Source organism: Mastigoproctus giganteus, chromosome 11 (genome assembly GCF_048544385.1).
Source record: "Mastigoproctus giganteus isolate SK-2022 chromosome 11, ASM4854438v1, whole genome shotgun sequence".
Lineage (NCBI taxonomy): Eukaryota > Metazoa > Arthropoda > Arachnida > Uropygi > Thelyphonidae > Mastigoproctus > Mastigoproctus giganteus.
The window spans coordinates 45,574,117-45,596,682 of record NC_143585.1 but is presented as its reverse complement, the minus strand read 5'-3'; the positions used below and the strand labels follow the sequence as shown (position 1 = coordinate 45,596,682).

General features: G+C 37.9%; 1 protein-coding gene across 1 annotated transcript in view; it reads left to right on the top strand.

Moving 5' to 3' along the window:
- RhoGEF2 (Rho guanine nucleotide exchange factor 2) overlaps positions 1 to 22,566 on the top strand; it is a 764,869-nt gene that overhangs the window by 171,004 nt on the left and 571,299 nt on the right. The window contains exons 9-10 of the mRNA XM_090384978.1: positions 1,833 to 2,165; positions 16,461 to 16,694. Coding sequence (XP_090241104.1) covers positions 1,833 to 2,165; positions 16,461 to 16,694 — 567 coding nt within the window. The remainder of the gene's footprint in view (positions 1 to 1,832; positions 2,166 to 16,460; positions 16,695 to 22,566) is intronic.

Sequence of the window (22,566 nt, the reverse complement as noted above, 5' to 3'; positions counted from 1 at the left end):
AAAAAGCTGCTGATAAAGCAAAACAGTACCACTGTTTTGCTTTATCAGCAGCCTGTGATGTAAACTAATGTTTCTTGAACCTTTTTTTTACAACATTACCCACCTAAACAAAATTTTAAAAATATCAAATGTAAATAAAATTTAAAAAAAAAAAAAAAAAAACGACCCATCATTTTAGAAATTGTATTTACAGATTAGATGATTTCATTGTTTTGACTTCTTTCAGTTTCTCACATGCAAAGTATAAATATAATTTAAAAAAAGTACTTAACACACATTTTATATAATCACTTAATTTTCCACATTCAAATTATAATTTGAAAAACAGTACTTACCTATTATATATGATGTTTGATCAAAAAGTAAGTGAATGTTACAGAAAAATTAATTTTCTTCAATGATAAATGTTTGCATTGTTAATATTTTTCAGTATAATTCCCTTCTGCAACCACACATTTGTTCTGTTATACTTGTCAATGATCAGTGATGGTGTAACTACTCTCAAGGCTCTGGGCAAGAATTATATTTAAAACATTTTAAGGTATTTACCTTACCGGTAGTTGACACGATGATTGGGACTGCCCTTACTTGTTGCATATGCCATATCTCTTTGATCTCCTGTCTTAGGTTCGTGTACTTCCATGATTTTTTCCTCATGGGTTTTCTGGAAGTTGGCAGTGTTTGGCACTGATATGTAAATTAGATAGGTAGCGTTTTCCTTCTTGTCCACAAGGGTTATGTCCAGTCTGTTGTGCGGGATTGTCTTATCCGTTATTATGGTGTGCTCCCATTACAGCCTGTGGGTTGGGGTTTCTGGTACTGCCTGGGGTTCGTACTTGTAGTATGATACGCTTTCTTTGATCAACTGATATTTTCTTGCTAGCTTCTGATGTATTATCCTGGCTACCTGGCGTATCTACAAGTGTACTCAGTCTGAGTGATCACCTTGCATCCCGCGGTGATGTGTTGGATCATTTCTGGGCTCCTTGGCAATGTATTTTCTATAGTTTCTGGTGTTGATTACCTGGTCTTGGATGGCAAGCATGAATCCTTCGGTCTTGGAGAAGAGCGTCCTGCTCGTGAGCCATGCATTGGAAGCAGTTTTATCTGTGTGATCTTGATGGAGATCATTGTAGTGTCTACCATGGAGTGTCTTTGCCCATTTTTATAGCTTCGTTTGTGCCATCTGGGTGGGAGAGGACTTCTCACTTAGGTTGTGGGCTATACCGCTTGTCTATGTTCCTTATGGCCTGGTAGAGTGCTGCTGTGGATTTCTGGAGTAATCCTTCAGGTTAGCTATCGCTGTTTTCTTTTGCTTGATGAGGTCTATCAGGCCCTTTCCTCCCTCCTTCCAAGCTATTGCTAGTCTCCCCATGGATTTTGGGTGGTGTTGGCAGCTCTTGGTCATCATTGTCCTTGTCTTTCTCATGATATCTTCCAGCTCGGTGTTAGACTAATCTATTACTACAAAGGAGTATGTTGGCACTGGGGCTAACATACTCCATGTTGTTCTATCATATTGATATATCTTTGATGCAGAGGTTTTATTTAAAGCATTTGGAAAATTAAAATGATTAAAATTTGTCTCTGAAACGAGAGTAAGCTAAAAATATAATTACATAAGGTCATCTTGTAAGTAATCATTGAAGTGGAGATTTCAAATAAGTTAATAGGATAATTATATAATATTATGTCATAGTCTCTTAGATATAGAGTGAATATCAGAACAGATTATATACTTGTACTTCTGTTGCCTTGCTATTTGAAAATTCTTTGTTCTTAGAAGTGGTAGCATGTTTAGATTTTTATCAATATTGCTGTTCATTCAACAGGTTCCACGATCGCCAAGATCACCTACTTCTGCACGCCATACCCACAGTGAAAAGGAGACTGTTTCATCTCCAGGGCAAATAGCACACCAAAGTCGGTTAATACATCAAATATCTGCCCCCACATTGCCAAAGTCAGAAAGGTTCCCTACATTAGTAGTCCCTACAGGAGATTCTTTAGAAAGGATATCGCCTACTTCTACAAGTCAGTATCCACAGTTTATTCCTAGAACAGAAGGGCAGGCCCTTCAGCAACCATCAAAGCAATTTTCCCTTTCCACATCACTGGAGAATATTGCTGTATCACTAAGTTCCAGACCATCATCCTCATCATGGGTAAGATATAGTATAAAAAACTATCCTCTCTTCCTCTCAATTTTTTTATTTACTTTTATTTTTTAAAATTTTATTGTTGATCAGTATTTTATATATTGATCAACAATAAAATAAAAAAACTCCTCTGCAAACAACTTTTTGTATCCTGCTTCACTGCATAATTTTTTTTAAATTATACTCTAGTCCAGAGGTTTCCAAACTTTCTCAGTTCACAATGCCCTTAGTGTCAGTAATTTTTTCATGGCACCCCTAGGCCAAAAGAAATACCTATCAGTTCCATTTATTAAGTAGTTAGGTCCAAACTATATACTCATAAATTGAAAGAAAAAAAAATATTTTTATTTCATTCTTAAATAACCACAATTGCTTACTAATTTTTTTCCCTCAAAAATTTAAAAACTATACACATAAATTGAAAGAAAAAAATAATATTTTTATTTCATTCTTAAATAACCACAATTGCTTACTAATTTTTTTTTCTCAAAAATTTAAAATATCTTGTGGTGCCCCTGTGAGTTTGCTGCAGAGTACTGCAGCACACAGTTTGGGAACGGCGGCTCTAGTCTATAAATTATTTCCAGGAAGCAGTATCTGCTGCTCACTTATGAATATTTATAGTTAGAGAACCTTGTGTGAGTTGTCCACTTCTTGTTGTTCTTTCTTGCTCACTTCATTTTCTTATCTTTTGTTTGTAGGGTATAAAAAAAAAAAGTGGGTGGTGGGAGCTGAGTCAATACTGTTGTTATAGTTGAAGCTTATAGAGGCCATGTTAGTATTGGCAAAATGATATGTCATTTTGCCAATACTAACATGGTGTTATGTCATTTTGCCAATGTAAGCTGAAGGAAATAAGCTTATATAGCATAAGCTAAGAAAAAAAAAAAACCTGCCTCCAAGCATTAGGTTGAAGTTTATTGTAGTAATCAATCTCTGGATGAAGGCAACACTACATATGTTTCGCAACCATCCTTTTTAAATTTACATCCTTGTGTGGGCCAAAAAATCTATTCTGATACATGCATTCCCAAGTAAGATCATTTGATATCCTTTCAGCAATGAATTCTTTAAATTTTTTTTATTAATAAAAAAAATTATTTGAAAACAAAACTCAAATTGCATGGTTGGATTTGTTTGGTGTAGTTATTCGATATTATCTGTTTTCTTCATAAATAATTCAAAATCTTTCATTTTAATAAATTAAATTGCAGCATAATTAAATTGTCAGCTGCGTGGTGGTGGTGGTGGTGTGTTACCCACCAATGAAATGTCAGTTATTGAAATAATCTGTCTATAGGGGACAGCATTATTTTATTATTTATTTTAACTAAATACACACACATGATCTAGGAAAAGATTGCTGGAATGATTGATTATTACAAACTTGCAAGTTACCTGTATTATGAAATTTTTAAAAATTTATGGTATTTATAGCAATACATTAAAATTGCAAATCATTTGAAGTTCACAGGAGTGGCACAAGTTAATTGTGATTGACATTTGTAAAATGTTATCTGGAATGGGGTGCAGTCTAAATGAGAATTGAATTGAAATATGGGAATTGATATACAGTGCATGCATAGAACATAGGTAGGGATGTCTCAGTCATGTGATTGGAGTATGTATACACATTCATTTCCTCTTATTAATAACTGGCAGATCACAAACATTGTGATAAGATGCTCATATGGCCAATTCTATGCCATGATCAAGTGTTTGGCTGCCCATTAAAACAATTCCTTCATCTAATCAGCAAATAGCTGCTTTATATTACCCATTATAATCAAAATCAAATCAAATACAACATAAAGATAAGATTCTTTGCTACTTTTCTTTATATTCTTAGCAGAAGACTTCTCATAATCTGCCTTAGTTTGCCTTAACCCCCCCCCCCTTAGTGACTTGATTGCAGACTGAATTGTACTTACTATAGTAGGTTTGTGTTCCCTGCTAGTTTATAATCATCCCATACAGCAAGACTTTTCTGGATTTTTTGGATGATACTTTACCACACCAGCAAGTTAGAGGTGATGAGAGAAAGCAGTACTCTTGATCTGATTATAATGCAAGACTCTTGCATTAAGAATATACAGATAAAGATACCACTAGGTGAGAGTGGTCATAATATACTGATGTGGGATCTGCATAACAATATAACTACTGAAAGGAATTTAAAAATTATCCATAATTATATATCTATGCAGATCCCACATCAGTATATTGTGACCACATATTATGAAAAATTATTATCCTTTATTGAACAGCCCCTCGTAGAATGCATTCTCGAAAATAAAAGCTTTCCCTCCTAATTGTGGGAACAGACGTGCCCTTTCTCACACACCTACCTGTACATTTACTGCCGCTGATCTCTCTGTTTCCTCTCCAGCAAGGTACAATCCTCATCCATTTCTGTGGCAGATTTAGCAGATGCTTCCCCCTCCCCTTTTGTTGAATCAGAATTTGATATTCACTTCTGCTCAAACCAGAGTCACATAGGGATCAGGGGAAATGAATTAACTGATACTGCTGCAAATTAGCCATCCCACAAATAATAAAGTAATTGCAATCCTGTCTGTAAAGAGAGGAAGTGTTCAAGCTTGACTTAGCATAGGTCACAGTTATTTGACACACTCCTATTGTTGGTCCATGTGTGTGTGAGAACTGTGTAACTGTTTTAACCATATGCCATGTTTTTGTTGAATGTCCTCTATTTACACAACTTCGGTTTTACTGCTTTTTGTAGTCTGGTGAGACTGTTTACACTCAGACAGATTTTAGATGACAAAACAGTAAGTCTGACATTTCTAACTTTTTGCAGTTCATTAATTTATGCATACATATTAAAATTTATACTTTTATATTCTTGATATTTTCCCATTTTATTTACCTTGTTGACATAAAGGACATAACAGACAGAGTGTTATTTGTCAGGGGTTTCCCACTGAATGTTGCTGTGAAAAAGCATAAACACTACTAAGTCAGTTGTGAGTGTTGTGTACGATTTGTATTTAATGTGATGTTATGTTTGTATTACTTGACTGGCCTCTAGCAACCATGCAGCAGTCACCAGGAGAGCTGTTGGCTAGTTCCTTCCTGTCACAAGAAGAATGCCATCTACTTAACTGTTTCAAAGAATGCTGGCTGGATTGCCTGCACTCTTGCCTCTATAAGATGGCAGGCAAGCCCTTGAGAATAGAAGGGGAGTTTGGATAAAACAGAAAGGCATAGAGGGACCATTTGGGGAGACTTTCCTATGTGAAAGTAGAGCATAGAAGCATATAGTAGGGAGAGAACCCTGAAGAAGGGTAGGAAATTCATGAATGACTTGGGGGAAACACAAAGTGCAAAAGCATGTGGTCAGATGTTAGTCTACACAAGAGCCATTGCAGACAAGATCACACACTAAGGAAGAGGTTCTTGGTATCAGTATAACACAATCACACTCCTGGGATAACCATGAGTCAGCAAGTAAGCTCCTATCGGTTGTGAAGCTCTGTAGAAGGGGTGAGGAATGTAAATACAGCAGCAGGCTGAAACATTGTGGTTGAGTGGGGGGCTGGTTTTGGGATGGTTTGTGGAGGAGTTGATGCCCGAACATGCCATCTTTACTTGAAGAGAGAAGTAGCAAATATAGGAGAGATTGTTTTTACAGGGATGGGATACACTTAAATAGAAGGGGTGCAAGAATATTTGCTGTGCTATTCAGGCAGTGATAGGTGGTTCGGAAATCTGCTTGCTTTGGGAAATACACAGACTAATAAATTAACTAGAGCCACAGGTAGAAGTGAAGGTGATTCTTGCACTGCTTCTATTGGAAAATGCAACAGCCTCTAAAGCATAGTGTCTAGAATTTCAGGCCCTACTGTGGGTTATCATCAACCCGGTGAATACATGGGTTGTGTAAGGAATATGTGCATGTACACTTGCATGCATACTAATTCTAGGAGCATTCTAAATAAATTTGACATATTTGAAGTATTGATTAAGTCATAAAATGCAGACATTGCAGGGATAGTGGAGACATGGTGTCACTCAGACATCTGTGATGCTGAATTTGAATATGGAGAGTACAACGTATACAGGAAGGACAGACAGAACAGGAGGGGTAGAGGGATTATCATCTTAGTTTAGAAGCATATTAAATCTAAGAAAGTGCATCCAGTCAACATGGGTGATGAATGCAATGTTGGGCCAGTCTGGATAAGCACGGAGAAAACAACCGAGAGTATGACTGTGTTATAGGCCTAATGACTGTGACGAGTATACCAAACATCTATACAGAGAAATAGGGTGAGGCAGCAAATCAAAAGTTGATGACGTTGTAGAGCAGATATCATCTTTTAAGTACACAAAAAGGTGATGTTGTTGTTGTACACGTTGGAACTAATGACATTAAGAGTTAGAAATCTGCAGATTTACTCAACAAGTACAGGTCAATATTGAAAAAAAAAGTCACGAGTTAGGGTTGAATGTGAAAGTGTCTGCAATTCTGCCCATACATGACAGGAGGGAGTATATGATGAGCGGCTTGTCGATCAATTCGGCCCTGGAGAGATTGTGCAAGGCTCAAGGGGTAGAATTTTTTTCAGACTGGTCTGAGCTTGTTGACAGGAGAGACTGCTTCTACAGGGATGGGGTACACTTAAATAGAAAGGGTGCAAGAATATTTGCTGATGCTATCGAGGCAGTGTTAGGTGGGTCGGAAAACTGCTATCTTGGGGGGGATACACAGACCAATAAATTAACAATAGCCACTAGCAGATGGGAAAGTGATTCTTGCACTGCTTCTATTAGAATGAGCAGCAGCCTGGAAAGCAAGGTAATGGAGATTTCCAGGACTGCTGGGAGTCATAGTGGAACAAGTAAATACATGGGCTGTGTTAGGGTAACTAAGAGTAGGAACAGGTGCATGTATACTTGCATGTACACCAATGCTAGAAGTATAGTTAATAAATTTGATGAGCTTGAAGTGCTAGTCAAGACATCAAAGGCAGATATTGTTGGGATATCAGAGACATGGTGCCACACAGATATAAGCAGTGCAGAATTGGAATTTGGGGAGTACAATGTGTACAGGAAGGGAGGAGGAAGTGCATCCAGTTGACGTTGGTGAACAATGCAGTGTTGAGTCTGTTTGGTGTGAAATAAGCACTGGGAAAGGAAAAATGAGTAGGTGTCTGTTATAGGCCTAATGAATCTGATGAGTATAATGAGCAATTGTGCAGAGAAATAGAGTGGGCCAGTAAATCAGAATGTCTTATAGTGGGGGATTTTAACTTTCCAGATATTGACTGGAACTTGTAGGTTGGTCACTCGCACACTAGCAAGACTTTTGTGGATTTATTGGATGACTGTTTTCTACAGCAACATGTTCGAGAGGCAACCAGAGGGAGTAATACTCTTGATCTGATTATCTGCAGTGATTATTCGTGCATTAAGAATTTGCAGATAAAATAACCAAGCGCCTCCGTAGCCAGGTGGGGAGGAGCAGCAGTGCGTAGCACACGCTTCTTGATTAGACCGGGGTTCGAGCCCTTGACCACCAAATACCGAGGATGCGGAAAGGTTAGGGAATGACCACCGCATATCCCCGGTGCAATATGGCCTTAGTTGCGAATGCTCCTAAAAACAAAATAACAACAACATAAAATAACCACTGGGTGACAATGATCACAATGTACTGATGTGGGAATTACTTAAAGATGTAACTACCATCAAGGCTAAAGGGAAGAGCTTTCATAAAGTTGACCACAGGGGTCTCAGACAGTTTTTAAATTCTGTACAGTGGGATCAACTGATGATGTTACCGGCATTGAATTCTAAATGGGAAGCCTTCAGGGACTTAATTTTGGAGGCTACTAGGCTTTTCATTCCAACTAGGAAATACTGTTCAAGATTTTGGCCTAAATGGATGTCAGATAAATTAATGAGGCTAGTGGCAGAGAAGAAGAATGTATGGGATGCATATAAAGTATTAGGTGACACAGAAGCCTATGGCAGGTATAAACTAGTTTGTAATCAAGTCACAAAGGAGGTTAGGCAGGTGAAGGCAGATTACGAGAAATCTTTGGCAAAGGATGCGAAGAAAAACATCAAAGAGTTCTTTACTTATGTAAACTTTAGAAGGAAATGGATGAATCAGATTGGACCACTTAACATAGATGGGTTGACTATTGATGATCATGCTCATGTAGATGATAAACTGAATGAGTATTTTGCATCTACATTCACACATGAGAAGTTATTCAATAAGGGGAGTGTCAGAAGTTTATCAAACGCTAACAGGGAGCTAAGTGATTTTGTAATAACTGAGAGCAAAGTGGAGGAGAAATTGTTAAAATTAAACATAAGGAAGGCACCTGGGGTGGACAGGATCTATTAAAGGTTATATTAAAGGAGGCAGCAAAGGAAGTAAGCAAACCCTTAGCCATAATTATGAGAGCTTCCTTGGACTTAGGGGAGGTTCCCATGGACTCGAGGTGTGCAAATATATCACCAATTTACAAAGGGGGTTCAAAAGGTGGCACAAGTAACTACAGACCTGTTAGTTTAACTTGTGTTCCGGGGAAAATAATGGAATCACTGGTTAAAGAATCATTGTAGGATCATCTAGACAAGACTGCAGTAATAGTTAAGACACAGCATGGGTTTGTTAAAGGGAGATCTTGTCTGACCAATTCAATTGGATATTATGATGTGATCACAAAAGAACTGAATGCCAAAAATAATTTTGATATCATATACTTGGATTTCAGGAAAGCATTTGATATTGTTGCACATGGAAGACTGCTGTACAAATTGGAAAGGTATGGCATTAAGAGTAAGTTACTACAGTGGATAAAGTGGTAATCAATGGACTCTGCTCTTCGTGGACAAATGTTATTAGTGGAGTTCCCCGGGGTTCGGTGTTGGGCCCATTGTTGCTTTGTATATTTGTCAATGATATTGATGAAGATATATCAGGTTTAATGTCCAAGTTTGCAGATGACAAAGGTTGACAGGGTTGTTAATGACAGTAAAGACAGTATGCTACTCCAGCTGGATCTAGATAAGTTGGGAAAATGGGCTGAGAAGTGGTAACTGAAGTTTAACATCAACAAATGCAAAGTACTGCATATGGGTAGCAATAATTGAAGAGAAACGTACCGTGTGGTACTGTAGTCAGAGAGGTGGGAAGTGAAAAAGACCTGTAGGGTAATTGTGTAGTCAAATATGAAGTTCACTAAGCAGTGCTGCCAGGCAGGTCACGGAGTCTTGTTAATGATATATAGGAATTTTGCTGGCAGGGACATGGAGGTGATTATCCCGTTATACAAGGCAATGGTCAGGCCACACCTAGAGTACTGTGTACAGGTCTGGAGGCCTCATTTTAAGAAGGACGTAGAGTTGCTAGAACGAGTACAGAGAAGGGCAGCAAGATTGGTGAGGGAAACAAAGGGGTGCTCTACCAAGAAAGGCTTAAGTTCTGCAAATTGCAGCATCTGGAGAGTAGGCACCTGCGAGGTGATCTGATTGAGGTGTATAGGGCTTTGAATGGGTTGAGCAAGCTGAATGCTGATGGGATTCTTCCTCTTTCTGAGACTAAGAACCTGAGTGGGCACAGTTTCAAATTGAGGAAATATTGTTGTAGAATAGATGTGCAGAAATTTGAGGCCGAGCTGGACAGGCATTTGGAATGAATTGGAGGGGTGAAATGGGAGGTTTTTTTTTTTTTTTTTTTTTCTTTTGGCTGATGCTGCATAAGCTTGCTTTTTATATTGTATGCCTCTACTAATGCTAATGTCTTATAATGAGGGATTTGTGTTGTCACTTGCACAAACACTATTAAGACTTGTAGATTTCTTGGAAGGCGGTTTGCTATAGCAGCATGTTAGAGAGGCAGTAAGAGGAAGCAGGACTTTTTATTTGATTATCAGCAGTGATTCTACATGCATTAAGAATCTGCAGGTAAAAGACCCACTGGGTGGCAGCGATCACAATGTACTAATGGGCAATTTAATTAAAGACATAACTACTGTCAAGGATAAAGGGAAAGGCTTTTGCTTTCATAAGGTTGGCTACAGTAGTCTCAGAAAGATTTTTAATTCTGCGCAGTGGGACCAACTGATGATGTTACCAACAACAAATTCTAAATGGGAAGCATTCAACATTAGCATTAGTGGTTGCATATGATGCAATAAAGCAAGCCTATACAGCATCGGCCAAAAAAAAAAAAATCACACACTTCCCACTTTACCTGTCCATTCCCTCCAAAACTTTGTCTAGTTCTTCCTTAAATTTATTTAAGCTCTCAACTTCCACAACAGCAGATGGAAGTTTGTTCCAATAATCAACCATTCACTCACTGAAGGTAAATTTCCACATGTCTATTCTGTACATCATTCCTCAATTTGAAGTTTTGCCCCATAAATGTGTAATCTAAGCAAGAGGAAGAATCCCATCAGCCTTGAGCTTGCCTCAAACCATTCAAAGCCTTTAACACCACAATCAGATCACCTCACAGGTGCCTACTCTTGAGACACTGCAGTTTGCAGAACTGAAGCCTTTCTTTGTAAAAGCACCCCCTTTTCCCCTCCTTGCCAATATCACTGCTTAGCTCTACGTCCTTCCTAAAATGAGGCCTCCAAACCTGTATGCAGTACTCAAGGTGTGTACTGACCATTGCCTTATACAAAGGGATAATCACCTCCTTATCCCTGCTAGCAAAATTCCTGTATATGATATACAAGACCCCATGAGTGGCTCTAGCAGCCTATCTGCACTGCTCAGAAAACTTCATACCTGACTGCACAATTACCCCTGGGTATTTTTTATTCTTCACTACTCTGACTGCAGTACTACACAGTTGGTAAATTACTCTCTAGTTACTGCTATCCATATGCAGTACTTTGCATTTATCAATGTTAACTTCACTTGCCACTTCTCAGCTCATCTGCCTTTTTTCTAGATCCTGTTGCAGTAGCATACTGTCATTGCTGTTAACAATCCTGCCAGCCTTTGTATCATCTGTAAACTTGGACATTAAGCCTCATATACTTTCATCAATATCATTGATAAATATAGAAAACAACAATGGGCTCAACACCAGTCCATGAGTCTAGGTAATAGATATTTTGCAGTGTCCATTGATTACCACTCTGTCTTTTCCTACTCAACCATCCCTTTATCTATATCAGCACTTTCCCTTAATACCACACTGCTCCAATTTGTATAGCAGTCTTCCATGTGCAACAGTATCAAAAGCTTTCCTGAAATCCAAATATATTGTATCAGAATTATTTTTTGCATCCAGTTACTTTGTGCTCATATCGTAGTATCCAATCAAATTGTATCCAACAAAACACTTCCTAGTTCATTTCACAAATATACGTGGTCTCAATTCTAATCTCAGTGATGTCCATTTCCACTTGCAGTCTGCCAAACCCCATGTACTTTTTCTGACAGAATCTCAGTTATCGGTTGATTCGACCACTGCTCATCTTACTTGCCCAAATTATTCACTGTATGATTCCTTTCACATCAAAGGTGGCACTTGTGCATATGTCCATTCCGATATTCCCTGTCAGAGACTTGGTAATTTGAAATCTCGTTTTGATCTTCTCTGGCTTGAAATCTCTCTACCTCATTGTGTCAAATTCATCTGTTGTCTCTACCGTTCTCCCAACTCCACTAATCACTTGGAGCTCTTTGACTTCCTCTCTTTGCACCTTGACCTTCTCCAGTCCAACTTTCCTAACAGTGAGATAATTTTCCTTGGTGATTTTAATGTTTCACGAATCCAGCTGGTTTCCGTTTTCTAGTCACACCGACCCAGCTGGTCGAGATGCTACGGCTTTTGCAATTACTAATGACTTTGCACAGATTGTTCATTTACCTACAAGAATACTGGACAACCTCAACCATTCAGCCAACACACTTGATCTTTTTCTCACAAACAACCCTTCTAAGTACACGGTCGAAGTGAGTGGTCCTTTAGGCACCTCAGATCACAACTTGGTGATTGTCCCTTCTCCAATGGAGCCTTTATCTCATGGCTATTCCCAACCTCATTGTTTGGCATTACAAGAATGCAAAATGGTATGACCTTCGACATTTCTTTTCTTCTTTTTCTTGGTCGGATTACTGTTTCAAAACTTCTGATGTCAACATTTGCTCAGATTGTATCAGTGAAATTATTCTTGTAGGAATGGAATCCTTTATTCCACACTCCACTTTAAAATCTCGTCCTTTATCTAAACCTTGGTTTTCCAATAAATGTGCTAAGGCTGTTCAAGAGAAGAACATTGCATATCGTAATTGGCTTGTTTCCAAATCTTCAGATTCATTTTCTGGCTAAACCAAAGCTTGCAACAATTGTAAAGCAGTTATTAATCAGTCCAAACCATATTTTGAACAGGCTAAGAGTAGAAAACTTGCTTCTTGCCCTAATGGTAGCTGAGCATTCTGGTCTCTTGCCAAAGCTATTGACCGCAACTTTTGCCCATTTCTGCTCCCACCTCTGTCAAAACCAGATGGTTCTGTTGTCACTTCAGCCAAGGATAAAGCTGACCTGCTAGCATGCATCCCATTTTGCTTCCAACTCCTGTATCAATGATCTTGGTAAAACACCTCCCACCATTCCCAACACGCTCCATTCAATATTTGCTATGGTCTTCCATCAAAAGGATGTCAGAAAGATCTTGATGCCAAGAAAGCTCCAGGTCCTGATGGAATTTCTCCAATTATTCTCAAAACCTGTGCTCCTGAACTTACTCCTGTTCTTTGCCACCTTTTTTCACTTTCTTATTCCAAAGGTGTTTTTCCTCCTGCTTGGAAATTTGCTCATATCCAGCCAATTCCTAAAAAGGGTGACAAATCCCTCCCATCAAATTATCGTTTCATCGCAATTACTTTTACTCTTTCTAAAGTAATGGAGAAATCAATTAACCACCAACTCTTAAATTACCTAGAAACCTTCCATCTGATCAATGCCAGTACGGATTCCGTTAGTGTCGATCCACTGGTGACATTCTGGCTTATGTTACCCATTTATGGACAATTTCAATGGAAAAGTTCGGGGAACACAAGCAGTTGCTCTTGACATCTCAAAGGCTTTTGATCGTGTTTGGCCTAAAGGTCTCCTAAACAAGGTTCCGTCTTATGGTTTGCCAGCTGTTTTTTGCAATTGGTTGTCCAGTTTTCTCTCTGATCGCTCACTGAGGGTGATTTTAGATGGCTTTCTGGCTTCTAACTTTTCCACTACTACTGGTGTCCCTCAAGGTTCCGTTCTCTCCCCCACTCTTTTCCTCTTATATATTAATGACCTTCTTCCTTTGACTGGAAATCCTATCCATAGTTTTGCCGATGATAGCACGTTGTATTCCACTTTCCATTTTGAGAAACCTTGCCCTGCTCAATCAACTTCAACTTCTCGAATATCCGCTACCAATTCCTTAAATGCTGATCTCCAGGTAATTCTCCAGTGGGGCAAATACAACTTAGTTGATTTCAATCCTTCTAAAACTCAGTCTTGCTTTTTTCTCGCAAAAAGGATTCTTCTGCTCCTATGCTTATCTTTGGTGACACTCCAATTTCTAGGCAAAATGATATCTCTGTTTTGGGGATTGCCCTGACTTTTAATCTCTCTTGGCACAAGTGCATTACAAATATTGCTTCCTCTGCATCTAAAAAACTTGGTTTTCTATTTTGCTCTCAGCATTACCTTTCCTTCCAAACAGCTGTTCACTCTGTACAAATTGCAAATCCTCCCTACCATGGAATACTGTTCCCACATCTGGGGCAGTGCCCCACAAAACCTTTCACGGGCTTCTAGATACCATTCAGAAGAGGGCATTTAGGTTAATTAATGACTCATCTCTAACAGTGTCTCTCCACTCACTGTCTCGTGTACTGTTTCTGCTGCATGTCTTTTCTACAGATACTTCCATGGGCACTGTTCTTCTGAATTGGCTTCTATAATTCCCGCTCTCTCTCTCTTTCAAAACAGTCCGAACATGTGCCGCCAACATCCATTTACTGTCGAACTTCAAACTCACAGAACCAACTTTCCATCTTCCTCTTTTATTCATTCAACTGCCGTTTTCTGGAACAAACTTCCTTCCTACGTATTTCCTGAAAATTACAGTCTGAAGAAGTTCAAGTCTAATGTCAACAAATATCTTCTTTCGTCTTCTCAACCTCCAACCCAAGCATGGTACTAAGTACTATAGGTTCTAATACCTCTTGTGTTTGGGGTTTTCATAAAAAAAAAAAAAAAATTGGTCCTACAAGTGACGAATGCAGTGTCTGAACTATTCTGCAGTCTTGTTTTGTTTTGTCTTGTTTTAGATGATCCTGCATTACTTCTTTAACCAGTGACTCCATTATATTCTCTGGAACAGAAGTTAAATTAACAGTTCTGTAATTTTGATAATTAATCAAAGAAGCTACTAGGCTTTGCATACCAACAAAGAAATACTGTTCAATGTTTAGTCCTAAATGGATGATAGATGATCTGAGACATGTGGCAGAGAAGAAACGTGCATGAGATGCATATAAATTATCAGGTGATATAGAGGCCTATGTTTGATATAAATTAGTCTGTAATCAAGTCACACAAGAGGTTAGCAAGCTGAGGCTGATTATAAGTAGTCTCTTGTGAAGATTGCCAAGAAAAGCAGCAAATACTTCCATTCTTATATTGACAGTAAATGGAAGGGTTTGAAGAGTCACATTGGGCCACTTGATGCCAGTGGGTTAACTTTTGATGACCCTGCTCAGGTTTCTGACAAAATGAATAGATATTTTCCATTTACATTCATACATGGGGAATTGTTTACATGAGGGAATGTAGGAAATTTATCAAACTCCACAGGAAGCTAACTGACTTTATGATACCAAAAAGAAAAGTGGATGACAGATGACAGTAGTGGTAGACAAATTATCGAAACTGAACATAAAAAAGGCACCTGGTGTGAATGGGATCTATCCAGTCATATTAAGGGAGGCCGCAAAAAAAGTGACCATGCCCTTCACTGTAATTATGAGAGCAACCTTGGATTCAGGGGAGGTCCCTATGGATTGGAGATGTGCAAATGTATCCCCAATTATTAAAGGGGATCAAAAGGTGACATGAGTAGTTGCAGACCTGTCAGCTCAACATCTGTTACAGGGTAAAATAATGTAGTCACTGGTTAAACAAGAAATGCAGAACCATCTGGACAGGAATGCAATTATACTGCAGTCACAGCATGGATTTGTTAAGGGGCTGTCTTGCCTGACCAACCAAATAATTGTGGTCTATGGCAGGAACACACGTGTGTACCTGCCATAGAACATAATTATTTGAAAATGTGTTCCACACATTAAATGGAACATATGTGTTCCATATTCTTAACATCTCCTAATTTAGGAGATGTAAGAATATGGAGATATAAGAATATAAAGGGGAAGAATATTATGTGAAGCAGTGAAGAAAAGGAACAGTAAATAAGAAACTATAAATTTGCTTGAATACAGAAACTATATAGAAACATTTATTAAATTTGCTAATTCTGATGAATTCAAAAATTATTTTTAATCTAAGCAAAATTGAAGAACTGCATTATGAAATGGAAACAGTAAGAATAGTCATGACAGAAAAAATTCCAGTACTTTTAAAAAAAGATATTGTGATTGAGGGGGGACTGTCTGCAACTGATTAGATTTATAGTTATTAATATTTAACATATTAATTAAAGTTTATTTAAAAAAATATTCATTGTCTATTAGCTCTGAACTCTGAATTTTCATAAAATTTAATTTTTGTTTTTGTATCCATCATATTTGTATCCTAATACCATCTGACAGATGTTGCTGGAATGGGAATAAATTTGCTTGTTTATAAGAACTATAACTTGAAATTCTGCCTCTTTACACTTTATCCAACTTTGAGAAAATATTTATATATAATTATACTTTTTTTTTTTTTTTTTTTTTTATAATTCAGACTTATTGTGGATCAAGTTACCTTTTCTTCTTCCTATTTGCTATGCATTTGTTATGCATTGCTGGAATGGGAATAAATTTGCTTGTTTATAAGAACTATAACTTGAAATTCTGTCCCTTTCCACTTTTCCAGCTTTGAGAAAATATTTAAATAAAATTATACTCAGATATAAAATTATATCTTAGTATAATTTTCTTCTTCTTCCTATTGGTCTAATATCAGTACAGTAAAATAAAACCTTGGTAATTACCAAGGTTTTATTTTACTGTACTGATATTTGAATGCATCTTGGCACAACTTTTTATTTTTTTATTTATTAATTTTTTCATTAGCCTCATGGAGGGCCTACACATTCCCGTCAGAGTTCCAGTCCTGATGCCCTATTGCATCACGTGGATAGTTTACGGCACCACCGGAGCGATGGACCAAAGCTAGCTTCTGATTCTCTGACACGATCCCACAGTGAAGTTGGCCAACATTCTCATGCTCGTAAGAGTAGTGCTTCTGAAACGTTTCCAGAAGCAGAAGTCAGTAAACGACGGCGACCAACAAATTCATCTTCCAGGGTATGTTAAGGAATAAGAAAATTAATTTACTGAAACTTTTTATCTTTTTTATTGCTACCTTTTGCAACTAAGAAAAGAATTATAAAGCATGAAAAATTCACATATATATATATTTTTATATATATATATATATATAAATATGGAAGCCTGACAAAAAAAAAAAAAAAGGTTTCTAACACTATAAGTGTAGAACAAACCATGATTGTTATTGGTGCTGTGATCAAATTTCAGGCACTTTACTTTGTTCAGCCACAGGTTTTGATAATTCTGTTTCTTTACACTTTATCCAACTTGGAGAATAATAACAGGTTTAAACCTTCCGTAGTTACTATCAGTTTAGTTTACTGTTCCAGTTGGTGAACTAGAAGGTTTTAAATCCTGATGGCGATGAAATTCATTACTTGCAGTTTTGTTTTTCAATTCAATTGCTGCATCGTTCATTTGTGAAGTGATTATCTGCCTAAATAAGTTTGTTATTGTCACAAATACCAATATATTTAAAAAAAAAAAACATAAATTATATACACTGAATTTTTACTATTTCTTACACAGATCTAATGAGAAATATTGAGGATACAGAAAAGGCATTGATTATCTTGAAGTTTATGCCAAGTTACCTGCCCTCGTTTGTAGCATGCAGATGTAAAACTTTCACACTAGTATGCATGCATTCATACATTACATATGTATGTACATACATGTGTATCTATCTGTCTCTGTATATGTATACACTGTCTGTGTATACACAGACAGACACACACTCGGTGACCACTGACGTGTGACCACCCAACCTGTACTGAACTATGCTGCACAGTTCACAATATTAAAAAGCATAAACAGCTTCATATGCTACAGCAGTGGTAATTTGCATCTTCTCATGCAAGTCAAAGTAATAAAGTAGCAATTATGGAGCGTAGTAAAGATATCACAGAGTTTCAAAAGGGCATGATTGTGGCAGCTTGGTCATCATATGCTTCCATATAGAAAATGGCATATCTTGTCAGTTGCTCACAGTGCACTGTGGTTAAGATGTATAAAGAATGGAGCCAAATAAGTCAAACCACCTCCTGTTGACAGAAATGTAAAGGATTATGCAAAGTAGATGTTTGTGGTGAGCGAAGGGTGCAGCACGTTGTACTGGCTCAATGGCAGGTCACTGTGGGACAATTGAAATTGCAATACAGTATGGAGAATGCAAGAACAATATCCCAAATGACAATGTGCCGCATACTCAGACATATGGGATTCCACAGCAGGTGACCCAAGAGATATCCTCTCCTCACTACTGATAATTGTCACTGGCAAATGCTGTGGTGGCAACAACGCATTGAACATTGGAGGACTGGAAATGAATCCGCTGGTCAGATGAGTTCAAATACCTGGTGCAACCTGTGTGTGATATGTGTGATGCACACAACTCGAATCCATGGACCCATCATCTATGGTGCCCACTATCCAGGCAGGTGGCAGTGGTTGCTTATATGAGGTATGTCTTACTGGCAAGAACTAGGACCCCTAGTGTGTATGGGCCAACGTTTCACTGGTGAGGTCTACCGTTAGCTCTTAGGAGACTACGTGTACCCTGCCATTTTGCATTTTTTCCCGAACAGGAATGGGATCTTCCTAGGCAATAATATGCCATGTCTTTGGGCTCAAATTGTGCATGAGTGATTCAAGGAACACAGTGAAGATATCACCTATCTTGATTAGTTTTCATATTCATCTGACCTCAATCCAGTTGAACACTTGTGGGATGTTTTGGAATGGAAAGTAAGATATATGGACACATAACTGTCATCTCTTTCGACACTGTGGAAAGCCTTGCTGGCAGCATGGCTGCAGATCCCTACAGACATCTTCAGACATCTAATGGAGTCAATATCTAGGAAACTAGCAGTTGTTATCCATGTGAATGGTGCCCAACATGGTATTAGGTAGGTGGTCATAATTCAGTGATCACCCAGTGTATATTTATACAGGATGTCCTTGAAATCGATGTCAATATTTATTAAGAGAATAGTTCATTAAAATACAAGAGGGAAAGTCTACATTCAGTTTGAAGTTGGAGCAACGGGTTTTGAGTTAGAGCATTAAACAGATTATTATGTAATTGTTTCTAGCATTTTGCAAACATCATGAAGGGGGCTATGCACATCAGACTGTTGCCCAATGCGTGATGAAAATGTAAGGCTGCAACAAATGGATTTTTACTGTGGTACAGTAACTTCGTTACATGTATGGTGAGTAGAAGAGCATTAACGGTAGTAGAATATGCCGACAGTCACCTTTATTTATGGTGTATATGAAGGAAATGCTAGAGCTGCAGCCACTGAATACCAGCGCTATTTTCCAACAATGTGACATTCTAACTGGCATTTGTTTGCCCACCATACTTTGAGGGAATGGGATTGTGAAAGGGCTTCATAATTGAGGCTGGACTGATCATATTCTACACAAGCAGAGGAAGAGGTGCTGGATATCATAACATTAGATCCCTCCACCAGCACACCAAGAGTTTGCAAGAATGGGTCATCCCAAAACCTTCATTTGGCACACACTGTGTGAACAGAATGCATACCATATGCAGAGAGTTCAGGCAGTGCAAGCAGGAGATTCACTTGCACAAGCAATTTTGTTTATGGATACTTAATCATATCAATAACAGTCCTGATTTTCTTGTAAGTATCCTGTAGACCAATGAGGCAACATTTACATGAGGTGAGTATTCAACATGTACAGTCTCCACACATGGTCAGTACAAAATCCTCACATCAATCCCATTTCCAAGTGGAATTTAGCTTCAATATGTGGGCTGACATTGTAGGTGATAGCTTTATTCATCACAAGTTCCCTACCCACCTAAAAGCTGATCATTACTCACAGTTTTTGCAGAGAATATTGCCAACACTTCTGGAAGATGTTCCTTTAACTGTACATGCCAATGTGTGGTTTCAGCATGATGGAGCACCTCCACATTTTGGGCGACAAGTAAGAACATTCTTAAATGATCATTACTGGCATCACTGGATTGGTTGCAGAGGTCCCATTTCTTGACCATCATGCTCTCCTGACCATTGCATCCAAAATGCTGCTGCTGCTATTAAAAACAACACTGCTATTTACACGTGTACAGGATTCCTTCTCATGCCGTGTTGAAGCCTGTCACGTGGCACTCATTTTGAACATCTTTTGGACATGCTTCAGTTTGATTGCAGCACTAATAAAATTCATTTACTCTTGCTGTACAACATTATTGAGTTTCTGAGTGCTCTTCAATTCATACCTAAATTTTAATCAATGATCATTTATTGTTCTAGATGTATTGATAACCATGTATGGTATAAGTAACATTATTGAAACACTTAGTAATAATTAAAATAAAAACGTTTTTACATAAATAAAATGTTTCTAATTAAAGTAAACTTTTTCATAATGAATGCTTTTCATAAATTTACTATTATATGCAAAACACTAGAAGTGGAAATAACATCACTAATCTGTTTAATGCTTTAACTCAAAATCCATCATTGCTCCTACATCAAGTTGGGTGGACTTGTATTTTAATGAACCATTTCCTCAATAAATATCCACATCGATTTCAAGGACACCCTGTATATATGTATAATATTATAGCAGCCACTAACTGAATGGACGAGGGAGGGTTTGAAATGTGAAAATTTAAAGAAATGTTTAGAATATAAATAAAATCTGTTATTGTATAAAGTGAACAAAGTGGTTGAAAATAGAAGCACAACTATAAAATGTCAGCGAGACTAACTGGCTAGAAGAGAATATTCAGAAGTGAAAAACTGGAGAACCAGCGAGATGATAAATCTCCTTTATTGGACTAAAGCTCTCACAAATGAATGAATTTTGTAAAGAAAATGACCTGATGGCAGTCCTTTTCTTTTTAAATTTTGTTAAAACAGTTTTTAAGAATTTTATTTGTGCATAATTTATATAGTTTTATTTTTAGCATTAGTAAAGGCATACAATGCAAGAAAGCAAGCTTATACAGCATCAGCCAAAAAAAAAAAAAAACTTGCACACTTCCCATTCCACTGATCCATTTGCTTTAAAAGTTTGTCCAGTTATAATTTGAATCTATTTAAGCTATCAACTTCAACAATGACAGATGGAAGTTTGTCCCAGCAATCAACCACCCGCTGGCTAGTGAAATTTTCAGCACATCTATTCTATAACTGTCTTTCCTCAATTTAAGCCTCCTCTGGTTCGTAATCTGAGAAAGAGGAAGAATCCCATCAGCATTAAGCCTGCTCAAACAATTCAAGGCCTTATATACCTCATTCAGATCACTTTGCAGTTACCTAGTCTCCAAATGCTGCAGTGCAGAAATTAAGCCTATTTTGGTAAAAGCACCCCCTTTGTTCTTCTCACCAATCTTGTTGCTCTTGTGCCGTAAAGCCCCCAAACAGCCCTTCTTTGTATTCAATCTAGCAAGTCCATATCCTAAAATGAGGACTTGCTAGATTGAGGACTAGCAATTGAGGCCTCCAGACCTGTATGCAGTACTCAAGGTGTGGCCTGACCATTGCCTTATACAAAGGGATAATCACCTGCTTATCACTGCTGGCAAAATCCCTGTATATCATTGATTATACCCCCATGACCTGCTCTGGCAGCCTGTCTGCACTATTCGGAAAAATTCATATCTGGCTGCACAATTACCTCGAGGTCTTTTTCATTCTCCACTACCTTGAGTTTAGTACCAGATGGTTGGTACACTTTTCTGGGGTTACTCAACTACTTGTAGAGGCAACTTGTTCTAGTAATCAACAACTCTCTGACTAAAACAACTTACAGCAATCCATCCTATACCTCTTCTGCTATAATTTGAATTTATGGCCATTTCTTGTTATTGTGTATAGTATGACTTGGCCTAGAGGTGAATTAAGCTGTTTTAAGAATTATATTAGATATAGTCTAATATACTTAAATAGATAAAATTTTAATTTTGTTTAAAATATTAACATCTTAAAATTAAAACTTAATATCATGTGTCGATTATATACAGTAATACCTTGCTTAGCACGGCTTCAAACAGCACGGGTTTCACTATAATACGGTGTTCAATTAAGTTTAAAGTCAAAATTTACTGTACATATTAAAACTCATTCGATAGCCTACACAGGTACTATATATATATACAAAGGGTACTAGGAAAGTTTTGCAATATGACGCAACAATGAATCACAGGAAGCTGCTTGTTGCTGCATGTTGAGACATGTTCATACGTGCATAGTAGCCGCCGCGCCAAGTCGATGGGCTCAGTTATTCATTAGTAGTGAGAGTGTAAAGTGCTTGCGATGGCATCGTGGTCACAAAATGAGATAAGGACAGTTTTGCGGTATAATTTCGTGCGTGGTTTAACCATAGACCAGTGCTTAGAAGAAATGACTCTTGCACTAGATGATGATTGTCCACATCATACAACGATATTCAGGTGGTATAGAGAATTCCAAAGGGGAAATTTCACTCTGGAGGATTCTGAGAGGCCGGGAAGGCCACGAACGTCAGTTACGGAGGAAAACGTTACTGCTGTGAGGAAAATGCTTGACGAAAACAGGCGAGTGACCTACCAACAGATAGAGGATACTTTGGGCCTAAATGCACCAGCAATTCGTTCGATTCTGCAAGATCATTTGCACGTGAAGAAACTTTGTTCTCTCTGGGTGCCGCATCAACTGACTGAAGAGCAGATGACACGACGTGTGACTTGGTGCCGGGAGATGTTAAAAAAGTTTGATAAGGGACAATCTCGGTATGTGAACAACATCGTGACAGGTGACGAGACTTGGCTGTACTATTACGATCTGCCGACCAAGGCTCAAAACAAAGTTTGGGTCTTTGA